The sequence below is a fragment of the Heterodontus francisci genome, chromosome 35, assembly GCF_036365525.1.
Source record: "Heterodontus francisci isolate sHetFra1 chromosome 35, sHetFra1.hap1, whole genome shotgun sequence".
Taxonomy (NCBI): Eukaryota; Metazoa; Chordata; class Chondrichthyes; order Heterodontiformes; family Heterodontidae; genus Heterodontus; species Heterodontus francisci.
The window spans coordinates 51933035-51955092 of record NC_090405.1 but is presented as its reverse complement, the minus strand read 5'-3'; the positions used below and the strand labels follow the sequence as shown (position 1 = coordinate 51955092).

Genomic DNA, 22058 nt, shown 5'->3' with positions numbered 1-22058 from the left:
GCTGACCAATTTATCCCTCAATCAATGCTGCTAAAAACACATTATCTGGTCATTATTCTATTGTGGTTTGTGGGATCTTGCTGTGCACAAACTGGCTGTTGTATTTCCTACATTACAATGGTGACTACATTTCAAAAGTATTTCGTTGTCTTAAAGCGCTTTGGGATGTCCAGAGGTTGTACAAGGTGCTTTAGAAATGCAAGTTCTTTCTTAAACTCGAGGTTTGTGCAGGTATCCCTGACATTTTTCTCCTCTTCCCAACAGGAAGTGCTGACCCCAGGACTGGTGGAGATGGTTCTCCGCAGTGAGGGACAATGGGGACTGAGTGACGTGGGCAGGATCTGTCGAAAGCAGCAGAGCCGCTCTGCACAGACCATCCTCCTGAGCAAGAAGCTAAGCTTGGCGATGACATCAATCAAGATCATCATGAAGAAGCGAAGAGGTCAGCAAACACCTGGTAACCTGAAATGGGCACAGTCCCTGTACCCCAAAACACTGGAATTGGCACTGTCCCTGTACCCCCAGAAAATGGAATTGACACAGTCTCTGTACCCCAAAATACTGGAATTGGCACTGTCCCTGTACCCCAAAACACTGGAGCTGTTGTAGTCCCTGTACCCCAAAACACTGGAATTGGCACTGTCCCTGTACCCCCAGAAAATGGAATTGACACAGTCTCTGTACCCCAAAACACTGGAATTGGCACTGTCCCTGTACCCCAAAACACTGGAATTGGTGTAGTCCCTGTACCCCAAAACACTGGAATTGGCACTGTCCCTGTACCCCAAAACACTGGAATTGGTGTAGTCCCTGTACCCCAAAACACTGGAATTGGCACTGTCCCTGTACCCCAAAACACTGGAATTGGTGTAGTCCCTGTACCCCAAAACACTGGAATTGGCACTGTCCCTGTACCCCAAAACACTGGAATTGGTGTAGTCCCTGTACCCCAAAACACTGGAATTGGTGTAGTCCCTGTACCCGAAAATACTGGAATTGGCACTGTCCCTGTACCCCAAAACACTGGAATTGGTGTAGTCCCTGTACCCCAAAACACTGGAATTGGCACTGTCCCTGTACCCCAAAACACTGGAGTTGTTGTAGTCCCTGTACCCCAAAACACTGGAATTGGCACTGTCCCTGTACCCCAAAACACTGGAGTTGTTGTAGTCCCTGTACCCCAAAACACTGGAATTGGCACTGTCCCTGTACCCCCAGAAAATGGAATTGACACAGTCTCTGTACCCCAAAACACTGGAGTTGGTGTAGTCCCTGCACCCCAAAACACTGGAATTGGTGTAGTCCCTGTACCCCAAAACACTGGAATTGGTGTAGTCCCTGTACCCCAAAACACTGGAATTGGCACTGTCCCTGTACCCCAAAACACTGGAATTGGTGTAGTCCCTGTACCCCAAAACACTGGAATTGGCACTGTCCCTGTACCCCAAAACACTGGAATTGGTGTAGTCCCTGTACCCCAAAACACTGGAATTGGTGTAGTCCCTGTACCCGAAAATACTGGAATTGGCACTGTCCCTGTACCCCAAAACACTGGAATTGGTGTAGTCCCTGTACCCCAAAACACTGGAATTGGCACGGTCCCTGTACCCCAAAACACTGGAATTGTTGTAGTCCCTGTACCCGAAAATACTGGAATTGGCACTGTCCCTGTACCCCAAAACACTGGAGTTGTTGTAGTCCCTGTACCCCAAAACACTGGAATTGGCACTGTCCCTGTACCCCCAGAAAATGGAATTGACACAGTCTCTGTACCCCAAAACACTGGAATTGGTGTAGTCCCTGTACCCCAAAACACTGGAATTGGCACTGTCCCTGTACCCCAAAACACTGGAATTGGTGTAGTCCCTGTACCCCAAAACACTGGAATTGGTGTAGTCCCTGTACCCGAAAATACTGGAATTGGCACTGTCCCTGTACCCCAAAACACTGGAATTGGTGTAGTCCCTGTACCCCAAAACACTGGAATTGGCACTGTCCCTGTACCCCAAAACACTGGAATTGTTGTAGTCCCTGTACCCGAAAATACTGGAATTGGCACTGTCCCTGTACCCCAAAACACTGGAATTGTTGTAGTCCCTGTACCCGAAAATACTGGAATTGGCACTGTCCCTGTACCCCAAAACACTGGAGTTGGTGTAGTCCCTGTACCCCAAAACACTGGAATTGGCACTGTCCCTGTACCCCAAAACACTGGAGTTGTTGTAGTCCCTGTACCCCAAACCACTGGAATTGTTGTAGTCCCTGTACCCCAAAACACTGGAATTGGCACTGTCCCTGTACCCCAAAACACTGGAGTTGTTGTAGTCCCTGTACCCCAAAACACTGGAATTGTTGTAGGCCCTGTACCCCAAAACACTGGAATTGGCACTGTCCCTGTACCCCAAAACACTGGAGTTGGTGTAGTCCCTGTACCCCAAAACACTGGAATTGGCACTGTCCCTGTACCCCAAAACACTGGAGTTGTTGTAGTCCCTGTACCCCAAAACACTGGAGTTGTTGTAGTCCCTGTACCCCAAAACACTGGAGTTGTTGTAGTCCCTGTACCCCAAAACACTGGAATTGTTGTAGTCCCTGTACCCCAAAACACTGGAGTTGTTGTAGTCCCTGTACCCCAAAACACTGGAGTTGTTGTAGTCCCTGTACCCCAAAACACTGGAATTGTTGTAGTCCATGTACCCCAAAACACTGGAATTGTTGTAGGCCCTGTACCCCAAAACACTGGAATTGGCACTGTCCCTGTACCCCAAAACACTGGAGTTGGTGTAGTCCCTGTACCCCAAAACACTGGAATTGGCACTGTCCCTGTACCCCAAAACACTGGAGTTGTTGTAGTCCCTGTACCCCAAAACACTGGAGTTGTTGTAGTCCCTGTACCCCAAAACACTGGAATTGTTGTAGTCCCTGTACCCCAAAACACTGGAATTGGCACTGTCCCTGTACCCCAAAACACTGGAGTTGGTGTAATCCCTGTACCCCAAAACACTGGAGTTGTTGTAATCCCTGTACCCCAAAACACTGGAATTGGCACTGTCCCTGTACCCCAAAACACTGGAGTTGTTGTAGTCCCTGTACCCCAAAACACTGGAATTGTTGTAGTCCCTGTACCCCAAAACACTGGAATTGGCACTGTCCCTGTACCCCAAAACACTGGAGTTGGTGTAATCCCTGTACCCCAAAACACTGGAATTGGCACTGTCCCTGTACCCCAAAACACTGGAGTTGTTGTAGTCCCTGTACCCCAAAACACTGGAGTTGTTGTAGTCCCTGTACCCCAAAACACTGGAGTTGTTGTAGTCCCTGTACCCCAAAACACTGGAATTGGCACACTGTCTGTACTCCAAAACCCTGGAAAGGGCACAGTGTCTCTACCTCCTTGAAACCTAGAATTAGCAGAGACTCCGTATCGCTGAATTGGAGAAAGGGGGAAAATTGCCCTGGCCATTTTGTTGGAATTGTTTCCCGTGATTCCTGATGGAAACGTGTGTGAGCGTGGAGTTAAAACAGGACTGGGGTCACCTCGTATTCCCCACAATGCTGAAAAGCCTGCCAGCAGTCACTGTGAAGGTTACTCAGGAGAGTGACTGGAGACTGAGTGACATAATGGATGCTGTCTTCGCATGAGACCTCCAATTATACTTCAGGAGGGGAGGAAGTAAAAGAAAGAAAGATTAATAAAATTGTATTTCAAATTTCCTTTTTCATTCTCAGGGATGTGGGCATCACTGGCCAGCCCAGCATTTATTGCCCATCCCTAATTGCCCTTGAGAAGGTGGTGGTGAGCTGCCTTCTTGAACCAGTGCAGTCCATGTGGGGTAGGTACACCCACAGTGCTGTTAGGAAGGGAGTTCCAGGAATTTGACCCAGCGACAGTGAAGGAACGGCAATATAGTTCCAAGTCAGGATGGTGTGTGACTTGGAGGGGAACTTGCAGGTGGTGGTGTTCCCATGTGTCTGCTGCCCTTGTCCTTCTAGGTGGTGGAGGTTTGGATGGTGCTGTCTAAGAAATCGTGATAAATGAAGGGAAAACATAGACAATATGATATTTCCTGTGCTCCCCTTACAGAGGGCATCCCAAATTGCATTGACATCAAAGCGATGTTTCCCACGGCCTGGAGCAGCAGCCAACTCGCTGGCATGGCCGACAATGAATTTGCGGACTGTGTCGAAATTCTCACCAGTGACCAGGATCTGTCTGTGGAGCATCTGAAAATCCTGCTCACAAAAGCCAAGCACGTGAGTTTAAAAAAAAAAATGCCTGAATGTACCAACAGATTAGACATCGAAGTTATTGTTGGAGGGAGAGAGTTTCAGAGCACACAGATGTGGGGCAGCGTGAGTGGAGATTGTAATAAAGATCTGAAGATTACAGAGCCAGGGTCAAATCGAGCAGTGGGGGGAAATGGCTAGTGGAGGACCAGTGGAAAATAGGAGCAGAGGTAGGACATACGGCCCTTGCACTTGCTCCATCATTCAATGAGATCATGGCAAATTTCCCAACTCCCAGTCAACTCCTGCAGATCCCAGAGCCTAAATAACAAATCATTGATGGGTGATCAATGGAGGGTCGGAGATGTGGCTGAGTTAGTGAGGTTTTACTGTTCGTGCAGTTTGTCCAATTTCTTGAAACCAAAGCACAAATATTGACTTTTCCAAATGACAGGAAGTCCAATTTGATTCAATTATGTTGTGATTACTGGTGATAAAGTGGCGACAGTGATTCTTCACAGAGACGGTTCTCTTCTTGAAGGGGTGGTTCTGCTTATGAGACAAATGTTTGGCTATTTGAACTGCCACATCGAGGTGTGTTAAAGGGGAGAAAAGGCTGTTTTTTTCAACCTGCTGCCCCGTTTTATATCTAACAGTATATATTCCTAAAATACTGAATGTTTTTTTTTTAATAAACATCACATTATCAGCCTTCATCACCTGGGGCCTAATGGATTTAAAGTACAGCAAGAATGCAAAATAACAGTGAAGCAGAGATCAAACAAAAGATAGCCAGTGAGCGAAGTAACAGTGAGGGTGGCCAGTGTTCGCAGCCTGAGAGCAGCTCCGTTAACTGCAGTCTTGACTCTGGACCAGCCAGGCAGCTGCTGCTTTCAATCAGCCAACACTAGCAACTGTGGGTGCAGAACACAGTGGAAGTGATGCTCCAGCTGTACAGAGATCTGGTCAGGCTCCATCTGGAGTAGCTGTGTTCGCTTCTGCACCACCGGAAAGATATATTGGCCTTGGAGGGGGTGCAGTGCAGATTCAGGAGGATGAAGGGTTAAATTATGAGGACTGGAAGCATAGACTATTCCCTTGTATTCTCTTGAAAATAGTAGGTTAAGGGGTGATCTAACGGAGGTATTTTAAGTTGTTGAAGGAGTTGATAGGACAGATAGAAAGAAACTAGTTCCTCTAATGGGGAATCTACAACAAAGGGGCACAATCTTAAAATTAAAGCCAGACCGTTCAGGAGTGATGTCAGGGAGCAGTTCTTCACACAAAGGGGAGTGGAAATCTGGAACCTTCTCCCCCAAAAAACTGTTGAAGCTGGGGTATTAATGGATGTGCAACCAATTCTAGTAGACCGTATTAAGATGCTGTTCAGCCGTGATCTAATTATATGGCAGGGTAGGCTCAAGGAGCTGAATGGTCTACTCCTGTTCCTATGTTATACACAGTTCCAGAAGCAAGTCAGTTTCCGGATTTTGACCCAGTGACGATGACGTACCAGCCAACATATTCCCAAGTCAGGATGGTGTGTGACTTGGAGGGGAATTGCAAGTGGTGGTACATACGAAAAAAGAGCAGGAGTAGGCCATTCGGCCCCTCAAGCTTGCTCTGCCAGTCTATAAGATTATGGGTGATCTGTTTGTGGAGACAACTCCACTTTCCTGCCTACCCCCGATACCCTTTGACTCCCTTGTTTGTCAAGAATCTGTCTACCTCTTAAAAACATTCAATGACCCTGACTCCAGGGAAGAGTGTTCCACAGTCTCACGATCTTCAAAGGAAAAAATTTCTCTTCATTTCAGTCCTAAATGGGAGACCCCTTATTTTTAAACTGTGCCGCCTAATTTTAGTCTCTCCCACAAGGGGAACCATCCTTTCAACATCCACCCTGTCAAGTCCCCTCAGGATCTTGCATGTTTCAATAAGATCACCCCTCATCCTTCTAAACTCCAATGAATACAGACCCAACCTGTCCAACCGTTCCTCATAAAACAACCCCTTCATCTCAGGAATCAGTCAAGTGAACCTTCTCTGAACTGCTTCCAATGCAATTATATCCTTTCTTAAGTAAGGAGACTAAAACTACACTGCTGTTCCCATGTATCCGCTGTCCTTGTTCTTCTAGGTGGTTGAAGTCGCAGGTTTGGACGGTGCTGTCAAGAACTCTAAAGCTAAATTGCCTCCTTTCTCTGTTCCCAGTTGTACGGCTCTGTAAAATCTATGAAACCGTGGCAGGTCCTACAGCTGGGCCGAGCGGCTACCCAGCTAAGTGACCGAGACCTTCAGGACCTGGATCTGTCAGACTTGGGGATTCTATCCTTCCTGGGGCAAATTGGCGAATGGAATAAGAAACAGGTAATGGTTGGCCTTCTCTTCACTCCCCTTCTCCCCCTACCTCTCTAATTATCCCCCAGCCTTTTTCCTAATCCTTGCTCCTGGAGATTTCAGCTGGCTATTTGACCAAAGAGGGCATCACTTTCTGTTGGGCCAGGGCCAGGAAAAGGAATTGGATGTGATCCAGTCAAAGCTAATTAATCGTATTTGAAAGGCCAGCATTTGTTGCCCACCCCTAATTGCTCTTGACAACTGAATGGCTTGCTCGGCCGTTTCAGAGGGCAGTTAAGCGTCAGCCACCTTGCTGTGGGTCTGGAGGCCATGCAGATTAGATCAGGTAAGGATGGCAGATTTCCTTCCCTGGAGGGCCTTAGTGAACCAGGTGGGATGTTAACCACAGACTGGGGAATACGTCTGGAGTTCAGGCCAACATGGCCTCCTCACACCAGCACCACAAATAACAAAATAATTGGCCATTCATCTCATTGCTGAATGTGGGACCTTGCTGTGTGTAAAATGGCTGGTGCATTTGTCTGCATAACAGATGTTAAATTTCAAAGCTAATTAATCGTATTTGAAATGCTGAGAGACATTTCTGAGAGGTGATAAGCTGTTGTGTAGATGCAAATCCTTTCTGTTGGTTTAGGGCCAGGAAAAGGAATTGGATGTGATCCAGTCATTCACAGGATCCTGCTGCCTTCCAGTTATAGAAAGAAAGCACTTGAACCCTACCTTTCACCCCAGCTTTACATCCAATCAAGTATTGTTGAAGCGTAGTCACTGTTATAATGTGGGGAACATGGCAGCCAATTTGTACAGAGCAAGATCCCAAAGACAGCAATGTGATTCTGACCAGATAATTAGTTTTAGTGAGATTGGTTGAAGGATAAATATTAGCCAGGACACTGGGGGAACACCCCTGCTCTTTTTCAAAACAGTGCCCTGGGATTTTTGTTTACATCCTTGTGGGAGGACAGACGAGTCTCCAGTTTAACATCTCATTCAAAAGATGGCACTTTCAACAGTGCAGCACTCCCTCACTATACTGGAGTGTCCGTGGGTCACAGATTGCCCATGGAGGAGGGACCTCCCAAGTCTGTAGGGAGGGTGCCTCGTGTTACTAGACATTCTCCCTGTGTCGTGCAGGCACCCCCTGCTGCTGGCAAGATCCCAGTGCTGGCGGGAAGAGGCCCTTAATTGGCCTCTGGCAGGAAGGCTGTCATCAGCCTATCCCACCATCAGGAAGATCACTTGGTGATGGGCCTCCTAATCCTACACTAATCCCATATTCCTACCACATCCCCACCTGTCCCTATATTTCCCTACCACCTACCTATACTAGGGGCAATTTATAATGGCCAATTTACCTATCAACCTGCAAGTCTTTGGCTGTGGGAGGAAACCGGAGCACCCGGAGGAAACCCACACGGTCACAGGGAGAACTTGCAAACTCCGCACAGGCAGTACCCAGAATTGAACCCGGGTCACTGGAGCTGTGAGGCTGCGGTGCTAACCACTGTGCCGGCCCAATACTGTGTAGCAACCGGAACCTACTTCAGGTAAGTTTGTAGTTGATGGGGATTATACTAAAGTTTGCTGGCGATTGGATGATTTGAACCAGAAACTCTCTGGGTTAAAAGGAATCTCCAAAGGCATCCGCCATGCCAAAAAACCAAAACTCCACTCCTTTCTTCCCTGTCCTCAATGGGCTAAGTGTTCATTCTGTTCATTGCACCTTCTTGTGTCTTGTAGAGGAAGGCGGGACTTGGTAGCTTCCTGAGACGGAGCGGGCGGCCAGTGTCAGGGCTAGAGGCCACTACACTGACAGCCCTGGGACACTTTATCTGTGGAATGTCAGTCACAGAAATAGAGAAGATCAAACCAGAGGAATTTAGGTCAGTAACAGGGAAGGGGCGTCCATCAAAACAAACTCGGTGGTATGAATGTAGATACTTGACGTTCTGGTACATTATTTTACCTTCAACCTTCCTGGTGGATGGAAGTGTTTTTATTATTTTCAATCTTCCTTCCCTGACCCCTTTCTGTCCTGAAAGTACTGTTATCTTCCTAGGTGAAGCTCCACACGTACTAGCAGCACCCCCCCCCCACCCCCACACCCCCCCCCCAGACATAGTTTCTCACCCTAATGCCCACTCAGGCGTGAGTCTAGACCATGAGGAGTTAACAGGTTATCCACTTGTACATCTCAAACTGGCACAGGGTGGGGGAGGGGTGGGCACTGTGGTTGTGGTTGGGAGTGGGGCCAGTTGTACTTCGAGCAACCCCCCACCCCGCCCCCCAGCCCCTACCTCCATGTGGCTGTAGCACCTCGACCAGACATTTCCCACATTGAACCCAGTGGTCAGAGGCTCACAGTTTCTAATTCAACACAAACTGGTCACTGTGGCAAATCCCTGCTGCAGTAGGGGCACCGATTTGGGCATCAGATACATTGGGACTAGAATATACTGTCCTGCTGTAAAAATGTTTGATGGGACGGTGTAGAGGGAGCTTTACTCTGTATCTAACCAGTTTTCTTTTTAGGAAACTTTTATACCCCAGGCCCCTTTTACATACTATTTGTCGGGGGTGGGGGGGGCCTTTATTCCTCAGGCCCCCCTTATATACGTTTTATAAAATAACTTTATTGAAATCAAATAAATAAAACAAAACTCAAATAAAAATGCCATTCTCGGCACCGATTATGCACTCCAGTCCCTGTGGTGCCGACCGGACACGGAAGGCCGCAAGCATACCGGCGGACACTGCGTGCTTCTTCTCCAGGGACACCCGGGCGCGAACGCAACCTCGGAAGCGGAGCAGGCAATGAGGGTGGATGGACCCCCCCCCATGGCCCACAGCCTGGACCTGTGAACTACCACTTTGGCCAGGTCCAGGAGCAGACCGGCGATGAGATCCTCCTCCCGGCCCACTCCCCTCTGCACCGGGTGCCCAAAGACCAGGAGCGTGGGACTGAAGTGCAGCCAAAACATGAGGAGCAGCCCCTTCAAATACTCAAAGAGGGGCTGCAACCTCGCACATTCCATGTATACATTAGAAATTATCAGTGGCCTTGGGGTCCGTGAACCAACTTAAAAGTCGATTGCACAGGAATGCCTTGTGCAGCATCCTCCACCCCAGGTCCCCGATGTAAAGGGGGAGGACTCCCGCGTAGAGAGAGACCTCCACCTGGGTTTCCACTCACCGCCAGATGACAACACAAACCGCCATGGCATGTCCGGGTGGCAGACAAGGGCGAGGAAGTGGAGAGTGTGCAGGAGCAGCCCGTACAGGAAACTCCTCCGTGCCGTGACAGGTGGCTCAGGTTGTGCGGGACTGGCTCCCGAGGAGGGTTTCGGGGCGTAGATCCAATGAGCAGTTCCGGCTGAGTGGGGGTCAGCTCGGCAGGGAGTGCTCTGTACTTCCGGGGCCCCCTCGTCACCTGCAGTGAGGGGTGTCCCGAGGGCTGCAACTACTCCTCCACCTATCAGTCCATTCCTGGAGCTAGCCGAGGGAGCGCCCTGACTGGAGGCAACCATGTTCCAGACTGAATAGATCCTGGCATGGCTAAGCTTCTCCGCTGGGAGCTGCGTGTTGTCTTGGAGGCAGTGCCCTTGGCGGAATAAATACATCATCAGTGCACACCAACTGGGAGGACGCTCGACGTACAGGTATCTCTACAGGGTCCAACGGATGGGCCCTGCACCTCAGGGCCCTGTGTTACCTCCATTGAGGGGTGCCTTCTCCTCTTTTTCCCACTAGGGTGTGGAGGCTCAGAGACCTCCATGACACAGAGACTCCGCCTCCACATCCTCCTTTTGCTTGGTTACCCTGGCCCTGAGCCCAGTCCTGGGGCAAGTGGGTTCACCGGGATTAGGCCTTTGGCTGAGCTCAGGCTCAGGTTGTGCCACGGTGTCCAGGGGATGCGCCTCTCGGTGTTTACCTTTTCTCTGCATCTTCCTTCCACTCGGACAGGCACCCCTCTCCCCACCGGAGGCCGTGAAAACCACAGCCTCCGGAACTAACTGAGCGGTGTCTGTTGGAGGTGTAGGGGGAGTGGGAGGAGGTGCACTGACGCCACACAGGGTCGCCAAGGTGGAGCTGGCAGCCGGGAGGTTGGGGCAGTTCTTACAAACGTTCCCCACTCCCTAGCAGGCATAGCACCATGCCCTGTCCGAGGTCCAGAAGACACAGTAGGCCACCCATGGAACTCAACATTAAATTGGCCCTCCAAGACCTCCTCCCGCGCCGGCTGCATAAATAGTTGGCTGCGGAAGGAGTAGAAGACTGAGCGGGACTGGGGTCATCCCTGACCTCACCTCCCCCAGATGCTGCAGGTGGGGTAGGAGGAGCTCACTGGGAATGAAGGGCGGGATGTTTGACAACATTATGCGCTGTGCGGTGGCCCCCAGAGGGTGCACTGGCAGGAAGGTTCCCCCACAGTGAGCCCCTTACTCAGGGCCAGAGACACCACCCACTCCTTCAGGAAGAACACAGCCTTCCCGTACATCTTTGAGGCTGCCACAATGGCCGAGGGGCCGATAACCTCGGCCATTGCCTTTACACAAGCCTCTTATAGACATGTTGGGGTGGGGATAGCTCTTTACCCCAAGGCCAGACATTACTAATTTAAAAAGTGACGGACCACATGGGCGGCCACAGAGGCTGCATCTGCATATTTATGAGAGGGCCCTGCCACCGGTGATGATGGGCTTGCCATGGGTTCAAGAGCCAAACCCACCCCAAGTTGTAGGCTTTCAAATAAAACAACAAACAAAGTTCGCAAGAGATAACGTAAACAAATAGTAGGTTCGGGGAGAGGCTGCGGATATATAGGAAAGGGGAAAGACAGGCTGTAAGCGATGACTTTTGCTTTAAGGGTGGTACACAGAGCACTCTAAACAGTCCTGAGTAACACTCCTGGTCTGGTTGCAGAAGGGGTCTTCACCTGGGTCAGCCGAAAGCTGTGTAGGCACTAGCTATATCCTTCTGTCTCTTTAGCCAGGCAGCTTCAGCTGACCCAGGCTGGGCAATTGGGCTGGAGAGGGAGCTTCCTTGTGTTTTCAATGCAATTGCACAGCTCCCTGTAGAATTGTACAGCCCCCACCCCTTGTCGTTCCAGCCTCTGCCACCTCGTGCAACAGTCCAAATCAAAGATCTGGTGCTCGACCACCCACCTCGAAATACAGCCTTATTTCTCCAAAATCTTTTCCTCCTCTGCAGCAAATGTTGTCCAAAAGTGTTGCAGCTCCTCCCCCTCTCCCCCTCTCCCCCCCACTCACTCTCTCTCTCTCTCTCTCTCTCTCTCTCTCTCCAGAAGCACCTCCTGCAACTGACTGCAGCACTGTCAGCTGCACCTCGTTGATGCACTCAGGTGTCCCAATCAGGCAGCAGCCAATCCCAGTGCTGTACCTGCCTTGGGAGTGTTTGATACTGACAGCTGTCCAGAAAGCCAAGATTTTCCATTGTTCATGACCCTCACCTAAAACAGCATAAATTTCAGTACAAGATAAAGTGAATAAAGTTTGATGTCAGTGAGGTGTTATTTTTCAATTCACTGTAACAGATGAAGCTGTAACTGACTTGGCCACACATGCTGCTTCCTTTCTTCCCAGTAAGGCGGTGTTGTTCATTGGTCATTTGAAGCTGAGATGCACTGAAGGCCAGATGGAGGCTCTAGCCAGGCTGACCACTCATTCACAGGCCTTCGGAACAGTCAGCAAGTGGGGAGCCGAAATCTTCACTGAAATTGGTTCGATTGCAGGTAAAGGGATTGGCTTCTTATTCCTGTTGGTATTGGAATCACGAACCCCATGACCAGCACGTGGTAGATTGCCCTGTACTGTTGACATGTTCATTTTGTGTCTTCACACAAAATCATTGACACATCATTCTCTGAGCAGAGATTGACGAATACAAACATGTGTTTGGAAATACTCCGTGGGCTACCCTGTATCTGATCTGTGCTGTACCTGTCCTGGGTGTGTTTGATGGGGACAATGTAGAGGGATAAAACCTGCCAAAGAGGCAGTTTTGGGAGCGAATTGGAGGAGGGGTGGGCAGTATTTGTTCTTTCCCGATAACCCTTCAATTTTTTTCCATTTCAAATATTTATCCAATTCCCTTTTGAAAGATATTATTGAATCTACTTCCACCTCCCTTTCTGGCAGCGCATTCCAGAGCATAACAACTGACTGCCTAAAACAAATTTCCCCTCAACCCCCCCTCTGGTTCTTTTGCCAATTATCTTAAATCTCACCCCTCCCCAGCAGTGGAAACAGTTTCTCCCCATCTACTCTATCAAAACCTCTTGTCCTGAGTTTCTGAAGGGCCCTGGGCAGTTCTGGTCACTGGAAACCAGCCAGGTCCTGGAGGTGAAACAGAGATGAACATGGAGGTTTAGTTCCCTGTTGCTGTAAAACAGATGGTCTGAGGAGCGACAGGATAAGATACACAGGTCGTCAGTCTCAGAGAGGTGTCCCAGCAGGGTCACATAGGTTTGTATGAGGAACTTAATGGGATGGGGAATGTGGACTCCAACAATACTTTCAGATACCCCAGGACCGTAGGGCAGATATGGGACAGACAATAGGAAGTATTTCTTTACACACAGGATGTGCTCCAGGTTACCAGGTAGAGGTGATTTAAGACCAGCTCAGTGGAGGCTGTAATGGGGACATGATTGATAGACTGGAAAGGTGAGGCAGTAAGTCTGTGATAAAAATAGGGTATTTCTGCCCAGAGTTTATGGGTTTTCTCTCTAGCTTAAAAACTTTCTTTTATAAAAATATGTCAAACATAATGGCCTCCTTAAGACTGCAGAAGCCAGTTTACAGTTACAGCCTTCCAGCTCCAGATAGAACAAGTTTCTATTAATAATCTCCCCAGATGCGGGAACAATCAAGTATCAATCAGCAGCTAGTTAGACTGATGATAACTCACATTATGGAGTGACCATCAGCATGTCACTCTGTGCTGAATCATACTCGAGTCCTGTCAGTCTTGCAAATCCTCCATGGCAAGCGTCTAATTCAAAAGATTTGAGAAAGGAAAGAAAGGATCTTGCATTCCTTGCAAATCCTCAGGATATCCCAAAGTGCTTCACAGCCCATGAGTTACTTTGAAGTCACTGTTGTTATGTGGCAATCGGTTTGTGCACAGCAAGCTCCCACAAGCAACAATGGAATAGATGAGCAGCTAATCTGACGTATTATGTTCATTGTCATCGGGCCAGCTCACTGGCTGTGTGTTGGATGATGGTTAGTGTCAGAGGTCATTGCTTCCTGAGCAGAGTCAGCTCATTGGCTTACTTTCCTTCACAGCTGGGTTACCCGACATCGCACTGTCATCATTGGTGGAGCAACAGATCGAAGGGCTTATACCTTTGGCCATCTCTCTCATTGTGCCGGGCAAGTTTGCAGTAAGTCTTCGGATGGTAAACTTGTATTTTCGTTGGAAACAGAATTGGGTTAAAAAAGGGGAAAGAAAGTCTTGCAATTATACAATGCTTTTCATGATCACAGAGCATCACAAAGCTCTTTACAGTGAAGTACTTTTGAAGTGTGGTCACTGTTGTAATGCAGGAAACACAGCAGCCAATTTGTGCACAGCAAGATCCCACAATCAGCAATGTGACAATGACCAGATCAACTGATGTTGGTTGAACGGAAGGAGACATGAAATGATAGGAGGGGGAGGCACCAGGGTCCTCAGACCTACTCTGCCATTCCATAAGGTCAAGACTGATTTTCTGCCTGATGTTTCCCTCCCTATCACCACATCTCTTGATTCCCTTACTGCACCCACCCCCCCACCCCCCCAAAAAAAATCTATTAATCTCTGTCTTGAATATACTCAACAACTGGGCGGCACAGCTCTCTGGGGCAGAGAATTCAAAAGACTCACAACCCTCTGAGTGAAGAAATTTCTCCTCATCTCAGTCCGAAATAGCCGATCCCTTCCTAGGTAATTTGCAAAAGAACGAGAGGGAAGACGAGGGGAATTGTTTTTACGCAGTGAGTTGTTGTGATCTGGAATGCGTTGCCTGAAGGTGCGGTGGAAGAAGATTCAATAGCGACTCTCAAACGGACATTAGATACATACTCGAAGGGAAAAAATTTGCAGGAGGGAGTGGGGCTTATTGGATAGCACTTTCAAAGAGCTGGCATGGACATGATGGGTTGAATGGCCTCTTTCTGTGCTGTATCATTCTATGATTCCAATTCTGAGCTGACAATTGCCCCAATCACCCAGTATCTACCCCCTTCCAGTCTGACAACAAATGCACAAGAGCGGTTTCTCAGTTGCAAGAGTGCAGCATTTGAGCTTTGCTCCCTAATAGTGTACACTTGTCTCCTCCCTGGCAGGTTGTGTTCAGCCTCAATCAGCTGTCCTCATTCACCAGTGCCCAGGCCTCAGCTGTAACCACTGGACAGTACGAGAAGCTGAGCCCAGAGCAGAGGCGAGCTGTCAGCACTGCACAGTACGATGGGGAGATTCAGCAGGAGCAGAGAGGTACATGTGATATAACATTTGCCAGGGTTTGGCTGGCTTGGACAATCCTTGTCAGTGTACATTTTTAAAATTCATTCTCAGGATATGGGCATCGCTGGCAAAGGCCAGTATTTATTGCCCATCCGTAATTGCCCTTGAGAAGGTGGTGGTGAGCCGCCTTCTTGAACCGCTGCAGTCCATGTGGGGTAGGTACACCCACAGTGCTGTTAGGAAGGGAGTTCCAGGATTCTGACACAGTGACAGTGAAGGAACGGCGATATAGTTCCAAGTCAGGATGATGTGTGACTTGGAGGGTGGTGTTCCCATGCATCTGCTGCCCTTGTCCTTCTAGTTGGTAGAGGTCACGGGTTTGGAAAGTGCTGTCTAAGTTTCCAGATTGAGTGGAATCTGAGAGTTGGAAGCACTGTTACTGGAGCCTCACTGTATTTATAATCAATTTCTGATCAGGTACGAGCTTTACCATTGGTCCATGTTTATATGTGGGCTATTTGAGAAGGTCTGAACTCTGAGCTGTGCTGCAAAGCAATGAAGTCCATCTTTCTGGCACTTTGGTTCTTTGTCTCCGGATCATTGAGAGGTTTGTTGAATTAACAGCAGCGTCAAAGCAAACGTCAGAACTAAAGCCTGAGGCCTTCTTCGGTCAGCACAATTTGACTCAGTGAGGCTGGGATTGTGAGGGGGAGGGACCAGCTGGAATTCTTATTCCTGATCGCTGCCCAGTGACGCCTGGTGGCATATTCACGCATGTGAATCAGATCAGTCTCTGATGTGATGCCCTCCACAGTTGAATATAAAGGAAAACTTGCATTTCTGTAGTGCCTTTCACCACTTCAGGACATCCCAAAGTACCTCACGATCAATGGATTACTTTTGAAGTGCAGCTGCTGTTGTAATGTAGGAAAGACAGCAGCTAATTTGCACACAGCAAACTCCCACAAACAGCAATGTGATAAATGACCAGATCATCTGACGTAGGGATGTTGGTTGAGGGATAAATATAAGCCAGGACACCAGGGAGAACTTCCCTGCTCCTCTTTGAAATATGGATATTTTACGTTCACTTGAGAGGCCTCAGGTTAATGTCTCATCCAAAAGACGGCACCTCCAACAGTGCAGCACTCCCTCAGTACTGCACTGGAGTGTCAGCCTGGATTATGTTCATGAATGTCTGGAGTGAGGCTTGAACCCACAACCTCTGAACAAGCTGGTGACCTTCACTGTCCAGACTTGCACCTGAGGAACGGTCACTCGGGTGAGGTAATAAGAACATAGGAAATAGGAGCTGGAGTAGGCCCTTCGGCCCCTCAAACCTGCTCCACCAATCAATAAGGTTGTGGATAATCTTGTACACCAACTCCACTCTCTTGCTTATCCCATATCTCTTGATTCCCTTTGTGTCCAAAAATCTATCGATCTCAGTCTTGAATATACTCAACGACTGGACATCCACAGCTCTCTGGAGTAGAGATTTCTACAGAGTCACAACCCTCTGAGTGAGTGAAGAAATTTCTCCTCATCTCAACTGAGGCAATTTCTGAGCCAGTATCTTCAGGAGAGGACAGAGAGCAAAGTAGCTGAATTTAGAACTAAATATTACCTCTCTTTAAACTTACAGGAAAGAACCCTGCAGCCCTGTCCGCTTCAATCAAACCTGCTGCCCTGTTCCTGTGTCTATCTGTTACTTATAATCTTGTGGAGATCTAGACCTGAAGCCCCTCAAGGTGCATTGATGCCAGCTTTGGATTCTGATATTTTATTTATATTTAAAAATAAATAAAACTTGTGCTGAAAAAGAGTTTTGGTAGTTGACTTTTTTTGTTCACAGGATGTGGGTGTCACTGGCTAAGCCAGCATTTATTGCCCATCCCTAATTGCCCTTGAGAAGGCGGTGGTGAGCTGCCTTCTTGAACCGCTGCAGTCCATGTGAGGTAGGTGCACCCACAGTGCTGTTAGGAAGGGAGTTCCATGATTTTGACCCAGCGACAGTGAAGGAACGGTGAGATAGTTCCAAGTCAGGATGGTGTGTGGCTTGGAGGGGAACTTGCAGGTGGTGGTGTTCCCATGCATCTGCTGCCCTTGTCTTTCTAGGTGGTTTAGGTTGCGGGTTTGGAAGGTGGTGTCAAAGGAGCCTTGGTGAGTTGCTGTAGTGCGTCTTGTAGATGGTACACACTGCTGCCACTGTGCGTTGGTTGTGAAGGGAGTAAATGGCACTCCATCCATCACCTAAAACAATCAACTGGGCTGCTTTGTCCTGGATGGTGTCGAACTTCTTGTGTGTTATTGGAGCCGCACCCATCTAGGCAAGTGGAGAGTATTCCTGATTTGTGTCTTGTTGGAGGTGGACAGGCTTTGGGGAGTCAGGAGACTCTCCCAGCCTTTGACCTGCTCTTGTAGCCACACCACTTATACTGCTGTTCCAATTAAATTTCTTGTCAATGGTAAACTCCAGGATATTGATGGTGGGGAATTCAGCAAATGTAATGCCGTTGAACGTCAAGGGGAAGTGGTTGGATTCTCTCTTGTTGGAGATGGCTTGGCACTTGTAGGGTGCGAATCTTAATTGCGACATATCAGCACAAGCCTGAATGTTGTCCATGTCTTGCTGCATGTGGAGACAGACTGCTTCAGTATTTGAGGTGCTAATTACTGCAACGATCATCACCTTATGTTGGAGGGAAGATCATTGATGAAGCATCTCAAGATGGTTGGTCCCAGGACAGGGGTCTGCAATCTTTTTTGACCTAAAAAGCCTTTTTAACAAAAATTGCCTAAAATAAAAAAAACTATCGGGAGCCACAGGATGAAATTTCGGCATTTCGAAAGCAAATGCATGGAAAATTGGCAAGTGTTTCTGGTAGAATGCATAATTTGCATATAATAATAAAATATGTGTCAAATTTATGTATCACTAGAAGAAAAATCGAAATTAAAATAGACCTAACTCTGAATTATTGCATTTTTTGACAATAATTAGAGTCATAGATAGATACAGCACTGAAACAGGCCCTTCAGCCCACTGAGTCTGTGCTGACCATCACCCACCCATTTATACTACAAAGAACAGTACAGCACAGGAACAGGCCATTCGGCCCTCCAAGCCTGCGCGGATCTTGATGCCTGTCTAAACTAAAACCTTCTGCACTTCCGGGGTCCGTATCCCTCTATTCCCATCCTATTCATGTATTTGTCAAGATGCCTCTTAAATGTCACTATCGTACCTGCTTCCATCACCTCCCCTGGCAGTAAGTTCCAGGCACTCACCACCCTCTGTGTAAAGAACTTGCCTCGCACATCCCCTCTAAACCTTGCCCCTCACACCTTAAACCTATGTCCCCTAGTAACTACTAATCCTGCATTAATCCCACACCACATCCCCACAATTCTCTTACCACCTACCTACACTAAGGGCAATTTACAATTGGCCTATCAACCTGCAAGTCTTTGGCTGTGGGAGGAAACCGGAGCACCCGGCAGAAACCCACACGGTCACAGGGAGAACTTGCAAACTCTGCACAGGCAGTACCCAGAATCGAACCCGGGTCGCTGGAGCTGTGAGGCTGCGGTGCAAACCACTGTGCCGCCCTAAATCTTGTCAGTAAAGTCATCTTTAAAACAAACTTTAACTTAAGATGCGTAGAATTGAGACAATTCTTTTGGCTATTGATTCTCAAAAAAAAGCTTCTAATTGCATATTCAGAATAATTTATCGTCTCAGCTAAATTAGAAACAATATTGATCACAACCAATAAAACCTGTTCCTTGAATCAAAGGTGATAACTGCTCAAAATTAGAGAATGATGTTTATTGTTAAAATAATCATTTGTAAAGTGTAGCATAATGTTTAGCCTTTTATCCCCACAATAAAAACACAGCTCTTACTTTTCTTGACTAACTTTTTTTAAGGCTTTTTTATGTTAATGCTCTCCAGCTGGAAAATCTCCTTGATGCCAAGCTCAGTAAAATGCATCCTTGATGCCAAGGGCAGTCACTCTCACCTCACCTCTGGAGTTCAGTTCTTTTGTCCATATTTGGTCTGGAGTGACCCGAGCGGAACCCAAGCTGAGTGTCAGTGAGCAAGTTATTGCTGAGCAAGTGCTGCTTGATAGCACTGTCAATGACCCCTTACATCACTTTACTGCTGATTGAGAGTAAACTGATGGGCAGTAATTGGCTGGATTGGACTTGTCCTGCTTTTTGGGGACAGGACATACCTGGGCAATTTTCCACATTGTTGGGTAGATGCCAGTGTTGTAGCTGCACTGGAACAGTTTGACTAGGTGTGCAGCTAGTTCCGGAACACAAGTCTTCAGTACCACAGCCAGGATGTTGTCGGGGCCCATAGCCTTTGCCATGTATTTATTTGCCTTTGCTTATATTTCAGAATGATCTGAGGCTAAGGAAATGTAAATTTTTATAGGTGTTCTTCAAGAAGACTGAAGGGGCCGGTGTCCAAGTCATTAACCTGCCTTTTCTCTTCAGATACTGCTGGAATGTGCTGTTTTTCCAGAGGAATTCTGTTTGTACTTTTAATTCTCAACATTTGGTGAATTTTTTGTTGCTTTGAAATTATTGTTCTCGCTCACGGCTGATGACCTTGTCTTCTGTGTAACAAACGTTCAGAGTTCAGGCACATTTTAATTGTTGATCAATGGCACTGGGCTGGGAAGTAACAACAACTTGCATTTTTATATCCAGCTTTAATGTAGTAAAATGTCCCAAGGCTTCGCAGGAATGTAAATCGGACAGAATTTGACACCAAGCCACGTTAAGGCAATAACAGGACAGGTGGCCAAAAACTTGGTCAAAGAAGTTGCTTTTAAGGAGCGTTTTAAAGGAGGAGGGAGAGGTAGCAAGGCAGAGAGGTGGAGGAAGGGCTCAGGCAGCTGAAGGTTCGGCCACAAATAGTGGAGCGATTAAAATTGGGGATGCTCAGAGGCCAAATTTAGAGGAGCACATATGTGTCGGATGATTGTAGGGGTGGAGGAGGTTACAGAGATAGGGAGGGGGGAGACACCATGAAGGGATTTCAACACAAGAATGAAACTTTTAAAATTCTTCACTCAGTGGATAGAAAGGAACTCTCTAAGGTGCTAAAGAACAGGAATATTCCGTGTTCAATCCCTAGTCTGCTGTCACTCACTGCCTGATCTTGGGAAAAGGAGGCACCTGCCAGGGATTCTCCTTCTGATTGCTATACTGTGCCCCATCTTGGAAAGGGTGGTCAAATGGATATCCGGTGACAACAGGATCTGCCCAGGCTGTGATGCCTGCCAGAACCGAATACCCTGCTGATCCTCATGGCCTGGTTTGCACCTAAAAAAAAAAATTGGTGGTTTGAGAGAGGTGTTGCTGGGGCCCAGAACGAGTCAGCAGCTTCAGCAGTCAGGAATAAAACCCAATGGAACTGAGAACAAATGGACCTAACCCCCACCCCCCATTTTCTGGGTGCCCAGTATAAGCCAGTGTATGGGGGAGGAGTCAGAAGAGAGAAACCAAGGATTAAAATAAATGAAAGGTTGAGCAGGAGTGGGCTGGGCTGTTTCGAGAAAGCACTGGTAGATGTCCCTGGAGTCCCACAGGAACCAAACAAACAACGGCACTGCTGAGAGGAGGGCAGAGCCAGTCACACACAGCAGAATAAATGTGAAAATTACAAGGGAGAGTCTCAGGGCTAGTAAACAACTGAGCAGGTTGGAGTGTATGAACACAGACACATGTAGACAGACATACACACAGGCACACAGAGACAGAGATACTTGCAGAGAGACAGATTAAACACACTCAGAAACACACACAGTTGCATACTCATATACAGACCCACACACAGAGATACAGGAGAGACAACGATACAAAGACACACACATACATATAGAGGCAGAGACAGAAAGACAATCCGACACAGAGAGACAGAGACATGCAAAGGGACAGACACATAGACCGAACAACCGAGAGAAATACACCCGCACAAACACAGACATGTGGACAGACAGACATAGACTCACACAGACAGACACACACTTAAATGCACACATACACATACAGATACATGTACAAATTCAGATATACAGGCTTATACACACAGACAGACAGCCACACAGATGCACTGACAGAACCTCTTTCAACCCCTTGGATAGTAAGGGTTGTCAGGCTATTTAACCATGGGGTATAACAGCTGGGCTGAATCCCATCCTCTACCTTATCCAGCAGCAATCACTTGTTAGTAATCAGGAATGAGAACCCAGACTGATATTTTGAACTCCTTCCTTATAGTTACAGGAAAAGAGAATTGTGAGAAGTTGCTGGTCAGGTTTACTTTGAAGCTTTCCAGCTGTCAATCACTGTTGCTGAGCTGATGGCTACACACTTCCTTTGGAGTTTTGAGTGTTTCTAACAGAACAAATGTATTCATACCAACAAACAGTGGAACTGTCTCATAGACTAGACTTCAGTGCAAACCAATATTGTAATCAGGAAACTGTTCCCTGATAACTTAACCCTTTCACTGACTCCATAACCTGTGCACTGGCTCTAAGATCATTTCATTGGCTCCTTAACCTGTTTCATTTGCTAAATTAGTGTGTTTGTCTGGCTTGTTCTATCATTCTGTCTGCATTGGTGTGTGTTACTTTTTCAGGATTTCTCTGTTTCCCCTCTGTTCAGTGTTTCTCTATCTTTCCCTGCTTCTCTTTCCCCCACCTCTCTCTCTCTGTCTGCTTCTCTCTTTGCCTCTCTCTTTCTCTTTGTATGTTTCTCTATTTTCTCTGTCTCTGTCCATTTGTCTCTTTTGTTTTCTGTTTTATATTTTCTGTCTCTACTTTTCTCTGTACCTCCTCTCTGTCTGTCAGTCTGTTTCTGTCTCTCCCTCTTCTCCCTTTTTGTATTAAGCTGTCTTTGGTCTTGCAAAATGCTGAGAGTGAAGTGGGATTGTCCAAAGCAACTGGGTTGGTTTGATAAAGGATAAGTGGGAC

At 47.6% G+C, this 22058-nt stretch overlaps 1 protein-coding gene across 1 annotated transcript in view; it reads left to right on the top strand.

Annotated features, from left to right (window-relative positions):
• LOC137350546 (stereocilin) overlaps window positions 1–22058 on the top strand; it is a 67530-nt gene that overhangs the window by 34077 nt on the left and 11395 nt on the right. Inside the window, exons 22-29 of the mRNA XM_068015204.1 lie at window positions 265–442; window positions 4085–4254; window positions 5108–5344; window positions 6442–6597; window positions 8329–8471; window positions 12192–12340; window positions 13899–13996; window positions 14943–15090. Of these exons, the coding sequence (XP_067871305.1) occupies window positions 265–442; window positions 4085–4254; window positions 5108–5344; window positions 6442–6597; window positions 8329–8471; window positions 12192–12340; window positions 13899–13996; window positions 14943–15090 (1279 nt within the window). The remainder of the gene's footprint in view (window positions 1–264; window positions 443–4084; window positions 4255–5107; window positions 5345–6441; window positions 6598–8328; window positions 8472–12191; window positions 12341–13898; window positions 13997–14942; window positions 15091–22058) is intronic.